This window comes from Lepidochelys kempii, chromosome 6, assembly GCF_965140285.1.
Source record: "Lepidochelys kempii isolate rLepKem1 chromosome 6, rLepKem1.hap1, whole genome shotgun sequence".
Classification (NCBI taxonomy): domain Eukaryota; kingdom Metazoa; phylum Chordata; order Testudines; family Cheloniidae; genus Lepidochelys; species Lepidochelys kempii.
In genome coordinates this window covers 116,545,961-116,560,661 of record NC_136385.1, presented here as the reverse complement: position 1 = coordinate 116,560,661, position 14,701 = coordinate 116,545,961, and the positions used below count along the sequence as shown (strand labels likewise).

General features: G+C 46.4%; 2 protein-coding genes across 4 annotated transcripts in view; both read right to left on the bottom strand.

Annotated features, from left to right (window-relative positions):
- The window catches only part of CEP170B (centrosomal protein 170B), a 98,547-nt gene that overhangs the window by 42,535 nt on the left and 41,311 nt on the right, over nt 1–14,701 (bottom strand). For all 3 annotated transcript variants that reach the window (XM_073349816.1, XM_073349817.2, XM_073349818.2), the window contains 2 exons: nt 2,424–2,537; nt 1,086–1,562 (listed from right to left, as the gene is read on the bottom strand). In XM_073349816.1, the coding sequence (XP_073205917.1) occupies nt 1,086–1,562; nt 2,424–2,537 (591 nt within the window). The remainder of the gene's footprint in view (nt 1–1,085; nt 1,563–2,423; nt 2,538–14,701) is intronic.
- Nucleotides 6,795–8,581, bottom strand: LOC140913433 (uncharacterized). Its single transcript, XM_073349819.1, has 2 exons — nt 7,974–8,581; nt 6,795–7,390 (listed from the first exon to the last, which is right to left on the bottom strand). The coding sequence occupies exons 1-2, from the start codon at nt 8,554–8,556 to the stop codon at nt 6,870–6,872; spliced, it is 1,104 nt and encodes a 367-aa protein (XP_073205920.1). The 5' UTR covers nt 8,557–8,581; the 3' UTR covers nt 6,795–6,869.

The following is a 14,701-nucleotide window of genomic DNA, read 5'->3' as shown; positions in this document are numbered from 1 at the left end:
GTTTTGCACCAACAGTGGTAACATTTTTAGTACAGAAGCTCTGTAACTTTTCATATCCCCCCCTCTGCATTTAACCAACAGGGAATCCAAGGCATCTCAGCCACTGGTGGACCTGAGAGCCCCCCTCCTTGACTTTATCAGGCAGGAGGATCACAGACTGTAGCTCCTCCAGCACTTGCAAGGCCTCCATGAGCAAACTGGTGGAAATTCACAAGGTGTTGCCTTTTCCCCATTTGACAGTGAATTGGGCTGATAGAGGTGGCCAAACTAGCTCACGTCAAATAGATCATGGGGGGAATTGTCAAAGACACAGATGGACATTAGATGCCCAACTGTCAGAGACTGCCAGTAGCAGTGGGACACTAAACTATTTCTGGCCTTTGAAAATCTTCCCCTCCTTTTCTGCAAGAGATGACAGAAAACACCTCACGGTGACAGACTCTTCCCAAAGGCAGGTGACCTGGATTCACCTGGAACTGTTAAACAGTGGGGGAGGGAGGTTCCAGATATGTTTCGGTTAAGGAAAAGAAACCTCTCTCACAGCCATGGCGCAGAATTTCAGTAACCTCTGTCCCCACACCTCAGACTCTGCCCCTAGAGCTCTGGCCCCCACCCCATGCCCTGCCACTGTCATGGGATTGTGACTGTCCACTCTATACCAAGGTCAAGGTCAACGTCATTCCTACCATGACAGGAGGCCAAGAGAAGAGATTAACTAACCGTTAAACCTGTTTCTAACCTGCCTTAACGGCATGATGAAAAACTTGAACATCTGAAATGGAAACTCTCTGTTTGAGATGAGTATGTCTGACGACTTGCCATGATAAAGCCGGGTGGACACCGGGTTAGAACATTCCACTGCCAGAATCACAAGTGGCATCTATGTCCAGCAGGTGGGCCGTCTGCCAGCTGAACTAGGCTTAGAAGTGTCGATAGTGATTATAAAAATACCTGTCACAGATAAGTGGTTCTTACCCTGTGAACTTTGAGCTGAGAAAAAGGGTAACATTTCCTCCCCCCGCTTACCTATGCTGTACTTGGAAGGCAAGAACATGGACTAGCCAGCATGAAAAACAACAGCTTACCTTTCAGTGTCCTCACATGAACCGGCAGATCACTCTTTGTACTGAACACATCATCTCCCGGAGACTGCCTTCTCATCAGACTTGGGTCATTCTGAACCAGCCAATCAGCCACCTTGCTCTCCGCTGACATCATCTCTGTGTGACCCGCATCCTTACTGAAGGGTCTTCTCTGTCTGAGTGAAAACTTAGTTACATGATCTTTTATCTTTATTTTACCAGGGGTACAGTCATCAAATTCAATGGTAAAAGAGGCATGGCTTTGCACAACGGGTGGCACCACAGCATCAATGTCCTTCGTCGGGATTTCGTGGACCTGCGTTTCAGGCAATTTTGCCAGCTGTTGGAACTCCTTCGTTGGGATTTCGAAATAACTAGGTTCTCTTCTGAATGCATACACAGACTGTTCCTGGGAATCTCTATAAGCAAGAACGTTACCATTGATCTCCCCTTCATGCTGGGATATCTCCTTCGTTCTTTCTACAGATACAAAAATATGGAAGAACACACCTTACTTACAGGCACCACAACACTGTTAGATTAAAAGCCTAAATTACCGGTACTGTAAAAGCCTAAATTACATGGTAACTGTATAGTCTGATTATTTGTATACCACCCTCATCGCTGTAGTACCTGAGAACCTCAGTAAGCAACGTGACTAACATCTGTTATGTGTAATTTTTTCTCTCTCTCACTCCCCAGAAGAAGAATTGTGTGTGCAGTGGAATATTTATTTGGGTAGGTTTTTTGTTTTATTTTGGGAGGTTGTTGGGTTGGCTCCCCTCTGAATTTGTAGTCTGCTCTGTGTTTATGTTAGAGAAGGCAGGATAATGAAGTGGACCTTGAACATGGAGCACAAGGTGGTGGGGTTTGGGATGGTCCTCAGGTTCCTTTGCGACTTTATTCCACAGTTAACAACTACAGCCAAGTTTATTCTCCAGTGTAATTTCTTAAGCCCATATCCTGCATGACCACATCAGCCTCTACTTAACTTTAGACACATAAGTGATTGACTACCTGCGGATGTGAAGCGGGGATCAGAGCTTGATTTCATAATGTATTAGTGTCCTCCATGATGTTAACAGAAATCAAGAGGGCCTGTTGGGGTAGTGTTCTTGGTATTTATTTATCTGGATTTAAAAGTGTATTACCCAGGCAACTTTCATTATTTGTCATTTCACACAATGTCAAGCAAACACACATTATTTTATATCCCCTTATTCCCATTTTGGGCAAATTTAAAGAGCACACAGAATTTTAGCCACTACAATTCTGAAGGAGGGTGTTGTGCAGCAGGAAATAAAAAGCAACAGTTTTCCCCCAAAAGACCATCTCCATTACCTGAATAATGTTCTTCTTGCCTTCTGTCCTCCTGCCTTTCTAGTTTGTTATTTGCATCATCTTCTCCCCACCATGAAGGCTGACCATAAAGGGGTGTGCGATAAGTAGCTGTCTCTGGCAAGGGAAAGCAAGAAGTTACCATGACAGCAAATATCAGTAGGCATTGGCTATCAGATTCATAAAGACAACAGAGTACAGAGTCTGCTAACAGGAAGGTGCAAGTGGACTGATGGAGTCTCAATGGCCTTTCTTATACTCATGCAGTTTTCCAGCATTTCACTACAAAATATCGTTGGCTCAAACTGCCAGTGTCTCCTCCCAATTTAGTTCAGACCCCAAGTTTGTTGGGTGAGGGGAGCAGGGAGAAAGAAAGAAGGGGCAAAAAAAAGGAGAGAAGTTGCAATGAACACTGTTTTCTCTTTTGGATTTTAAGTATTCCCTGCTGAGCTGCAAACCCAAACGGAAGCATTATATTATTGCCTAGAAATCAAAGAGTGACTCTACCATAATTCATTGTCCCAGCTGAGCAAAACGCAAAAAGCAAAATAAATGTGAAAAAAGTGAAATTTAAATTCTTCCAGATTTTCAACAGACATGGACATCTGAATGGGGGATTTAACCGTATCCCTTTAAACTTACAGTTCTCAATCCTGCAGTTCTACTGCATGCAAACCTGCAGGTGAAAATCGCTGGAGCTTTGTCTTTGACAGATTGCAGGACTGGGCTTAGTATGGAAATACAGAGTAGTAAAGGTGAAGGACGGTATAAATAAGAGGAGGTCTGCAGTAAAGGCCAAATCCTGCCTACAACCCCAATCCTGAACAACAGGATTGGGCTAGCAATCTCTTATGGTGACCTTTCACTGCAAAGTTAAGTGAGCTGTATTCAAGTTACTTCTCTTGCATGAGCTCAGCATGAGAGAGAGCAGCCACCCTGTGAAACGACACTCAAGCTGCTGCAAGATCCTGCATCTTCACCAGTGCTACCAGGGCACATCTCACGGTTCCTAGTGCTGGGAATACGCTGAGCCTCCTTACAAATCCTTTCTCAGTGTCCCGAGGGAGACCTTCTCTCCTCGCTAGGCACATGGGTGGAAGTGGCGTTAGTTCGGCAACTCTTTATATTTAAACCAGTTTCAGCTGGGCACACTCCAGATTTCTGTTAGCGACCTTCATTCCAACCCCTGAGCAATGACCTGTGCTGAATGTTGGTGCTGATCCAAGGGAAAGAGAAGACTGATACAGCGCACAGGTGGGAAGAAATCCTTTCCACCATTACTTTCCCAAGACTAGAGGGATAGAGGCAGAGGATCTTCTGTGCGGCCGCCACGCTACCTTCAGCCAACAAAGCCACAGAAAGTAACGTTGCTTGCCAAAGGCAACTCAAACTCATTATGGTCTGAGCACACTATACATCAAACTTCACTCCCTCATTCCCTCTCCAATGAAAAGCTGGATTGGCATTTATGAATTACAGAAGATGACTCTCAGGTTGATACATAAAATATTGTCATGAGCAAATCTGCACAACCTTGTTACGAGCCTGCAGAACGACTGTTTCTATAATCAGGGCCCCACTGCACTGGCCATCTGCCCTCCTGCCACACACATGCACACACAAAACAGAGAGATGGTCCCTGCCCCAAAGAGTGAACAAAACCTAGAGTTCTAGAGTTGCTGGGTAACACCATGTAACCCATATGATGCAAAGTACAACTCACACAACTCATAGTTACTTGGTAGCCACTTATGTCTACACTACGAAATTCGGTCGAATTTATAGAAGTAGGTTTTGTAGAAAGCCTTTTTATACAGTCGATTGTGTGTGTGTCCACACAAAATGCTCTAAGTGCATGTAGTCGGAGGAGTGTGTCCACAGTACAGAGGCAACCGTCAACTTCCGAAGCGTTGCACTGTGGGTAGCTATCCCACAGTTCCCGCAGTCTCCGCCGCCCATTTGAATTCTGGGTAGAAATCCCAGTGCCTGATGGGGTTAAACATTGTCACAGATGGTTCTAGGTACATATCGTCAGCCCCCGCTTCCCTCCCTCCTTCAGTGAAAGCAAGGGCAGACAATCATTTTGCACCTTTTTTCTTGAGTTACCCGTGCAGACACCATACCACGGCAAGCATGGAGCCCGCTCAGCTAATCATCACTGTATGTCTCCTGGGTGCTGGCAGATGCGGTACTGCATTGCTGCACGGCAACAGTTTATTGCCTTTTGGCAGCAGACAGTGCAGTATGACTGGTAGCCGTTGTCGACATAGTCCAGGGTGCTCTTTTAACCGACCTCAATGAGGTCAGGGGCGCCTGGGGAAACATGGGAGTGACTCAGCCAGGTCATTTCCCTTTTAAGTTTTGTCTCGTGTTGATTGAGTCCTACCGGCAGTGCACTGTCTTTTAATCAGCAGCCAGCAGAAGACGATGGCCAGCAGTCATACTGCATCATCTTCTGCCGAGCACCCAGGAGATGACGATGGTTAGCGGGCGTACTGCACAGTCTGCTGCCAGCAAGATGTATAAAGATAGATGAAGTGGCTCAAAACAAGATATAGACCAGATTTGTTTTGTATTCATTTTCTCCTCCCTCCCTCCTTCTGTGAAATCAACGGCCTGATAAACCCAGTTTTGAGTTCCATCCTTGAGGTTTGGAGTTCTATCCTTGAAGGGGCCATTCAGTTTCTCGCAAAGCCACCCCCTTTGTTGATTTTAATTCCCTGTAAGCCAACGCTGTAAGCCATGTCGTCAGTCGCCCCTCCTTCCGTCAGGGCAACGGCAGACAATCGTTCCGCGCCTTTTTTCTGTGCAGACGCCATACCACAGCAAGCATGGAGCCCACTCAGATCACTTTGGGAATTAGAAGCACATTAAACACCACGCGCATTATCCAGCAGTATATGCAGCACCAGAACCTGGCAAAGTGAAACTGGGTGAGTAGGCGATGTCAGCGCGGTGACGAGAGTGATGAGGACACGGAGACAGACTTCTCTCAAAGCACAGGCCCTGGCAATATGGCCATCATGGTGCTAATGGGCGAGGTTCATGCAGTGGAACACCGATTCTGGGCTCGGGAAACAAGCACAGTCTGGTTAGACCACATAGTGTTGCAGGTCTGGGATGATTCCCAGTGGCTGTGAAACTTTCGCATGCGTAAGGGCACTTTCATGGAACTTTGTGACTTGCTTTCCCCTGCCCTGAGGCGCAAGAATACCAAGATGAGAGCAGCCCTCACAGTTGAGAAACGAGTGGCAATAGCCCTGTGGAAGCTTGCAATGCCAGACAGCTACCCGTCAATTTGGAGTGGGCAAATCTACTGTGGGGGCTGCTGTGATGCAAGTAGCCAACACAATCAAAGATCTGCTGATATCAAGGGTAGTGACCCTGGGAAATGTGCAGGTCATAGTGGATGGCTTTGCTGCAATGGGATTCCCTAACTGTGGTGGGGCCATAGACGGAACCCATATCCCTATCTTGGCACCGGAGCACCAAGCCGCCGAGTACATAAACCACAAGGGGTACTTTTCAATAGTGCTGCAAGCTCTGGTGGATCACAAGGGACGTTTCACCGACATCAACGTGGGATGGCCGGGAAAGGTGCATGACGCTCACATCTTCTGGAACTCTGGTCTGTTTCAAAAGCTGCAGGAAGGGACTTTATTCCCAGACCAGAAAATAACCGTTGGGGATGTTGAAATGCCTATAGTTATCCTTGGGGACCCAGCCTATCCCTTAATGCCATGGCTCCTGAAGCCATACACAGGCAGCCTGGACAGTAGTCAGGAGCTGTTCAACTACAGGCTGAGCAAGTGCAGAATGGTGGTAGAATGTGCATTTGGACGTTTAAAGGCACGCTGGCGCAGTTTACTGCATCCGATGAAGTGAGCTGTAGCTCACGAAAGCTTATGCTCAAATAAATCGGTTAGTCTCTAAGGTGCCACAAGTCCTCCTTTTCTTTTTACTGACTCAGTTAGACCTCAGCAAAACCAATATTCCCACTGTTATTAGTGCTTGCTGTGCATTACACAATATCTGTGAGAGTAAGGGGGAGACGTTTATGGCGGGGTGGGAGGTTCAGGCAAATCGCCTGGCTGCTGGTTACGCACAGCCAGACACCAGGGCGGTTAGAAGAGCACAGGAGGGTGCGGTGCGCATCAGACAAGCTTTGAAGACCAGTTTCATGACTGGCCAGGCTGTGTGAAAGTTCTCTTTGTTTCTCCTTGATGAAACCCCCCGCCCCTTGGTTCACTCTACTTCCCTGTAAACTAACCACCCTCCCCTCCTCCCTTCGATCACTGCTGTCAGAGGCAATAAAGTCATTGTTGCTTCACATTCATGCATTCTTTATTCATTCATCACACAAATAGAGGGATAACTACCAAGGTAGCCCAGGAGGGATGGTGGAGGAGGGAAGGACAAGGCCACACAGCATTTTAAAAGTTTAAAACTTTAAAACTTATTGAATGCCAGCCTTCTGTTGCTTGGGCAATCCTCTGGGGTGGAGTGGCTGGGTGGCCGGAGGCCCCCCCCCCACGTTCTTGGGCGTCTGGGTGAGGAGGCTATGGAACTTGGGGAGGAGGGCGGTTGGTTACACAGGGGCTGTAGCAGCTGTCTGTGCTCCTGCTGACTTTCCTGCAGCTCCACCATACGCTGGAGCATATTAGTTTGATCCTCCAGCAGCCTCAGCATTGAGTCCTGCCTCCTCACATCATGCTGCCGCCACCTTTCAGCTTCAGCCCTCTCTTCAGCCCTCCACTTACTCTCTTCAGCCTGCCACCTCTCTTCCCGCTCATTTTGTGCTTTCCTGCACTCTGACATTGTCTGCCTCCACGCATTCGTCTGTGCTCTGTCAGTGTGGGAGCACAGCACGAGCTCAGAGAACATTTCATCGCGAGTGCGTTTTTTTCGCCTTCTGATCTTCGCTAGCCTCTGGGAAGGAGAAGATCCTGTGATCCTTGAAACACATGCAGCTGGTGGAGGAAAAAAAAAAAAGGGACAGTGGTATTTAAAAAGACACATTTTATAGAACAATGGCTACACTCTTTCACGGTAAACCTTGTTGTTAACATTACATACATAGCACATGTGCTTTCGTTCCAAGGTCGCATTTTGCCTCCCCCCAGGGCGTGGCTAGCCCCTCCACCCTCCCCGTGGCTAACAGTGGGGAACATTTCTGTTCAGCCACAGGCAAACAGCCCAGCAGGAATGGGCATCTCTGAATGTCCCCTTAAGAAAAGCACCCTATTTCAACCAGGTGACCATGAATGACATTACTCTCCTGAGGGTAAGACAGAGAGATAAAGAACGGATGTTGTTTGAACACCAGCAAACATACGCTGCAATGCTTTGTTCTACAATGATTCCTGAGTACGTGCTACTGGCCTGGAGTGGGAAAGTGTCCCACCATGGTGGGTGGAATAAGGCTGCCCTCCCCAGAAACCTTTTGCAAAGGCTTTGGGAGTACATCCAGGAGAGCCACGAATGCCAGGGCAAATTAATCATTAAACATGCTTGCTTTTAAACCGTGTATAGTATTTTAAAAGGTACACTCACCAGAGGTCCCTTCTCTGCCTGGCGGGTCCGGGAGGCAGCCTTGAGAGGGTTTGGGGGGTACTGGCTCCAGGTCCAGGGTGAGAAACAGTTCTTGGCTATGGGGAAAACCGATTTCTCCGCTTGCTTGTTGTGAGCTATCTACAACCTCATCATCATCATCATCTTCCTCGTCCCCAAAACCTGCTTCCGTGTTGCCTCCATCTCCATTGAAGGAGTCAAACAACACAGCTGGGGTAGTGGTGGCTGAACACCCTAAAATGGCATGCAGCTCATCATAGAAGCGGTATGTTTGGGGCTCGGACCCAGAGCGGCCATTCGCCGCTCTGGCTTTCTGGTAGGCTTGCCTCAGCTCCTTAAGTTTCACATGGCACTGCTTCGGGTCTCTGTTATGGCCTCTGGCCTTTATGCCCTGGGAGATTTTGACAAAGGTTTTGGCATTTCGAAAACTGGAACGGAGTTCTGATAGCACGGATTCCTCTCCCCATATAGCGATCAGATCCCGTACTTCCCGTTCGGTCCATGCTGGAGCTCTTTTGTGATTCTGGGACTCCATCATGGTCACCTCTGCTGATGAGCTCTGCATGGTCACCTGCAGCTTGCCACGCTGGTCAAACAGGAAACTGAAATTCAAAAGTTCGCGGGCCTTTTTCTGGTCAGTGCATCTGAGTTGAGAGTGCTGTCCAGAGAGGTCACAGTGGAGCACTCTGGGATAGCTCACGGAGGCCAATACCGTCTAATTGTGTCCACAGTACCCCAAATTCAACCCAGCAAGGCCGATTTCAGCGCTAATCCCCTTGTCAGGGGTGGAGTAAGAAAATCGATTTTAAGAGCCCTTTAAGTCGAAAACAAGGGCTTCGTCATGTGGATGGGTGCAGGGTTAAATCAATTTAACGCTGCTAAATTCGACCTCAACTCCTAGCATAGACCAGGGCTTAGCCTTTATAGGGCAGTAACCTCTACTCAGGCAGACATCTCCTGTGCTGGGATTCAATGAAGCACTATGCGATTTCAGGGATTCACTCAAATCGATCTCAGTGCAATATCAGGTCTTTGTTATGAGAAAATGATGGCTAATGGAACTGATCAAAAAGTTTAATTCAAAAACGCTGCCCCCATGAAATCTGGTACGCGGGGAAAAAACCCAAACATTTTCATGAACATAACCAGACTTTTCTAGAAATGTTCTCTATTCCCTTGCCCCGGGAAACGGTTACTGTTTATTATCATTCATTTTCCAGACGGTGTCTTGGCAATGCCAGTTTTGATTGGTCAGCTGAGTCACATGGTGCAAATTCCCCACTAAAGTTAATTGAGATCAGGGTCCTACAATGGGTCCCAGGTATTCAGGGCATTTTTTCATATATGTTTGCAAAACATTTAACTGATCCTGATTAGGGCCTCTGGATGCTACTGCAGTGTAAAGAGTAAAGATTATACCCCCCAGCTTGCCTGAGACAAGGTTTTCATTGCTTATTTAAAGAGGCATGTAAAATAACTTTCATTTGTCATTCTCAGCATGGTGAGGGACCAAGAGCGGGGATATCCCACACTTGGGATAGCAGATGTTCATAGTAATTTTGCAAGGATGCATATCTGTACTCTTTAGCCCCTCATACCTATGCATTAGATATTTCCAGCAATGACAGCTATCAGCATGTCCATTTTTGGACATATTTTAAATCGTGTCTTCTTCTGTCGCATCATATTCAAGTTACAGCTACCTAGACAGCCGTTACTTGACTTGTGCTTTAAAACCACACACTGAGCTGCCTGAAAGGAATCGTCGGATTGCCCCTGCACTGATCTATCCTGCCAGCTTCGTGTGGAAAGGGTGCGAATTAGTTTTTATTGCTATGGCAGCAACAGGATATACAGTTAAAAAGTATGCCTGAAGTAAGAGTTAACCCTCCGCTCCCCACAAACCTAACAACCACCACTTGGAATATTTTAGAAGAAATCTGACTGAGAAACTAATAAATCCAGAATGCTGGCTTTGAAAATGACAGTCCAAATATAGTAATTTTGTTTTAAAAATACAGCATTTACTGACCACAGGCCCTGCCCAAGGGCTTTTCTTCATGTATGGAAATTATAAACATATGGTCTCTCGTAGGACTACAGATCAAGTGAGGTTGAAAACTTATTTTATGTACTTTCTCCCCACAGCATTTAAAAGAAAGCTACATTCACAGTGCTCTTGTGGCCTTTTAAAATTCAAAAGAGAAAGATTTCTCACCATGAATAAATTGAAAGGTTTCAGAGTAGCAGCCATGTTAGTCTGTATTCGCAAAAAGAAAAGGAGGACTTGTGGCACCTTAGAGACTAGCCAATTTATTTGAGCATAAGCTTTTGTGAGCTACAGCTCACTTCATCGGATGCACCCAACGAAGTGAGCTGTAGCTCACGAAAGCTTATGCTGAAATAAATGTGTTAGTCTCTAAGGTGCCACAAGTACTCCTTTCCTTTTCATGAATAAATTGTAATTGCTAAGCAACAGGTATCACAAATAGGGACTGGCAAACCATTTAAAAAAGGAGTAAGAACTGACCAAAACCTTTGAGAACATAAGAACGGCTTACTGGGTTAGAGCAGTGGTCTATCTAGCTCAGTAGCCTGTCTTCCGACAGTAGCTGATGCCAGGTGCTTCAGAGGAAATGAACAAAACAGGTAATCACCAAGTGATCCATCCTGTGTTGCCCATTCTGGCAAACACAGGCTAGGGACACTTCAAAGCATGGTTTTCAATCTCTGCCCATCCTGGCTAATAGCCATTGATGGACCTATCCTCCAGGAACTTATCTAGTTTTTTTTTGAACTCTGTTATAAGTCTTGGCCTTCACAACATCCTCCGGCAAAGAGTTCCACAAGTTGATTGTGCATTTTGTGAAGAAATATTTCCTTTTGTTTGTTTTAAACCTGCTGCCTATTAATTTCATTTGGTGACCCCTAGTTCTTGTGTTATGAGAAGGAGTAAATAACATTTCCTTATTTACTTGCTCCACACAGGCATGATTTTATGGACTTCTGTCATATCCCCCTTAGTCGTCTCTTAGTTCTGACAGAATTTCAGGGTCTCAAAGTGTGGATGAGATGATGGTGTAGGGAGCAGGGGTTCAAATTTATTAGGAACTGGAGAACCTTTTGGGAAAGAGGGAGCCTATACAGGAAGGATGGGTTCCACCCAAACCAAAATGGAACCGGATTGCTGGCATGTAAAAATTAAAAAGGTCATACAGCAGTTTTTAAACTAAGGGCTGAGGGAAGGCCAACAGCTGCAGAGGAGCACATGATTCAGACAGGGACATCCCTTAGGGGAGGATTTGGTTGAAACTATAGTAAAGAAAATATGATGAGGTTCAACAAGGATAAGTGCAGGGTCCTGCACTTAGGACGGAAGAACCCAATGCACAGCTACAGACTAGGGACCGAATGGCTAGGCAGCAGTTCTGCGGAAAAGGACCTAGGGGTGACAGTGGATGAGAAGCTGGATATGAGTCAACAGTGTGCCCTTGTTGCCAAGAAGGCCAATGGCATTTTGGGATGTATAAGTAGGGGCATAGCGAGCAGATCGAGGGACGTGATCGTTCCGCTCTATTCGACATTGGTGAGGCCTCATCTGGAGTACTGTGTCCAGTTTTGGGCCCCGCACTACAAGAAGGATGTGGATAAACTGGAGAGAGTCCAGCGAAGGGCAACAAAAATTATTAGGGGACTGGAACACATGACTTATGAGGAGAGGCTGAGGGAACTGGGATTGTTTAGTCTGCAGAAGAGAAGAATGAGGGGGGATTTGATAGTTGCTTTCAACTACCTGAGAGGTGGTTCCAAAGAGGATGGTTCTAGACTATTCTCAGTGGTAGAAGAGGACAGGACAAGGAGTAATGGTCTCAAGTTGCAGTGGGGGAGGTTTAGGTTGGATATTAGGAAAAACTTTTTCACTAGGAGGGTGGTGAAACACTGGAATGTGTTGCCTAGGGAGGTGGTAGAATCTCCTTCCTTAGAAGTTTTTAAGGTCAGGCTTGACAAAGCCCTGGCAGGGATGATTTAATTGGGGATTGGTCCTGCTTTGAGCAGGGGATTGGACTAGATAACCTCCTGAGGTCCCTTCCAACCCTGATATTCTATGATTTGTTGGGGAAGGGTCAATGTGGCTTTTGTAAAGGGAAATCATGCTTCACCAATCTACTAGAATTCTTTAAGGGGTGAACAAGTATATTGTGACAAAGTTCCTCCCCTGCCTTGGTGGGAGCTGTGCTGTGCTTATTGGCGGATTTTCTTGCTTCAGAGGTTCACGGCAGCCCTCAGTTTGGCCACTTTCATGGCTCAAATCTGCCGTTCACTCAGTTAAGACTCATCACTGGCCAGCATGGGGAAAGGAAGAAGAACAGTCCCCGCAGTCTCTGCTGATCCATCTAGTGGATCGGGGAACAGGCCAGAGACCTTCCCCTCTGGTGGAACCCACAGTCCAGTTCAATGCCTCCAGTAGCAAGTAGGGAGTTGGAGGGATGGGGGGAACCCGGACCCGCCTTCTATTCTGGGTTCCAGCCCAGGGCCCTGCGGATTTCAGCTGTCTATAGTGGCTCCTGGAACAGCTGTGCAACAGCTACAACTCCCTGGGCTATTTCCCCATGGCCTCCTCCCAACACCTTCTTTATCCTCACCATAGGACCTTCCTCCTGGTGTCTGATAATGCTTGTACTCCTCAGTTCTCCAGCAGTATGCCTTCTTACTCTCAGCTCCTAGTGCCTCTTGCTCCCAGCTCCTCACACGCACACCATAAACTGAAGTGAGCTCCTTTTTAAACCCAGGTGCCCTGATTAGCCTGCCTTAATTGGTTCTAGCAGCTTCTTGATTGGCTGCAGGTGTTCTAATCAGCCTGTCTGCCTTAATTGTTTCCAGAAAGTTCCTGATTGTTCTGGAACCTTCCCTGTTACCTTACCCAGAGAAAAGGGACCTACTTAACCTGGGGCTAATATATCTGCCTTCTATCACGCTCCTGTTGCCATCTGGCCCGACCCTGTCACAAAATGGACAAGGGGGATCCAGTGGATATAGATCACTTGCACTTTCAGAAAGCCTTTGACAGCGTCCCTCACGAAAGGCTCTTAAGTAAAGTAAGCAGTCATGGGATAAGAGGATCAGTAACTGGTTAAAAGACAGGAAACAAAGGGTAGGACTAAAGGGTCAGTTTTTAGACTGGAGAGAGGTAAATAGTGGTGTCTCCCAGGGGTCTGTACAGGGACAAGTACTGTTCAACATATTCATATATGATCCTGAAAAAGGTGTAAACAGTGAGATGGCAAAATTTGCAGATGATACAAAACTACACAAGATAGTTAAGTCCAAAGTAGACTGCAAAGAGTTACAAAGGGATCTCACAAAACTGGGGGACCAGACAACAAAATGGCAGATGAAATTCAATGTTGATAAATTCAAAGTAATGCACATTAGAAAACATAATCCCAACTATATATACAAAATGATGGGGTCTAATTTAGCAGTTACACTCAAGAAAGGGATCTAGGAGTCACTGTGGATAGTTCTCTGAAAACATCCACTCAATGTGCAGCAGCAGTCAAAAAAGCTGAAAGAATGTTAGGAACCATGAGGAAAGGGATAGATAATAAGACAGAAAATATCGTCACGAGACTATATATATTTATGGTATGCTCACATCTTGAATACTGCGTGCAGTTCTGGTTGCCCCATCTCAAAAAAGTTATATTAGAATTGGAAAAGGCACAGAGCAGGGCAACAAAAATTATTAAGGGTAGGGAATAACTTGCATGCGAGGAGAGATTAACAAGCCTGGGACTTTTCAGCTTGGAAAAGAGATGACTAATGGGGGTTATGATAGATATCTGAATGGTGTGGAGAAAGTGACTAGGGAAGGGTTATTTACTCTTTCACATAACACAAGAATCAGGGGTCACCCAATGAAATTAATAGGCAGCAGGTTTAAAGCAAACAAAAGGAAGTACTTCCCCACATAACACACAGTCAACCTGTGGAACTCATTGCCAGGGGATGTTGTGAAGGCCAAAACTATAAGAGGGTTCAAAAAAGAATTAGATAAGTTCCTGGAGAATAGGTCCATCAATGGCTATTAGCCAAAGTGTTCAAGAATGCAACCCCATGGTCTGGGCATCACTAAACCTCTGACTGCCAGAAGCTGGGAGTGGACAAAAGGGGATGGATCACTTGATATTTGCCTGTTTGATTCATTCCCTTTGAAGCAGCTGGCATTGGCCAGAGTCAGATGACAGGATATTGGGTTAGATGGACTGTTGGTCTGACCCAGTATGGCCATTCTTATGTAACTGTGAAGACAGAATGAAAACTGGCGTGGGGGGAAGCCAAAAAAAGAAAACAAAACAAAAATTAACTAGCTGGAACCTCAGCCCCTCTTTCCAGCTGCTTTAAGCTGCTCCAGCAGCCTTAGAGGGGCAGCTGGGTATTCCCCTTGTGTAGGGGATCCATGGGTGACAAAGATGGCCCAGTGCCCAATGTAAGGAGCATATCAAAGTTGGAAGAGGCATGGTCAGAGTGCACTGCTCTCGGTGACCATTCCAGCCAGCATGCATCAGAGCAGCCTAAAGCCTGCTCTAACTTACACTGCCAGGATTGAAAGCCAATTAATGCCCTCCTCCTCCTCGGGGGCACCGAACAGCACACAGAGTCTGCCCACGTGGCTTTGACAGCAAGATCAGATTGTACATGGTATGTTA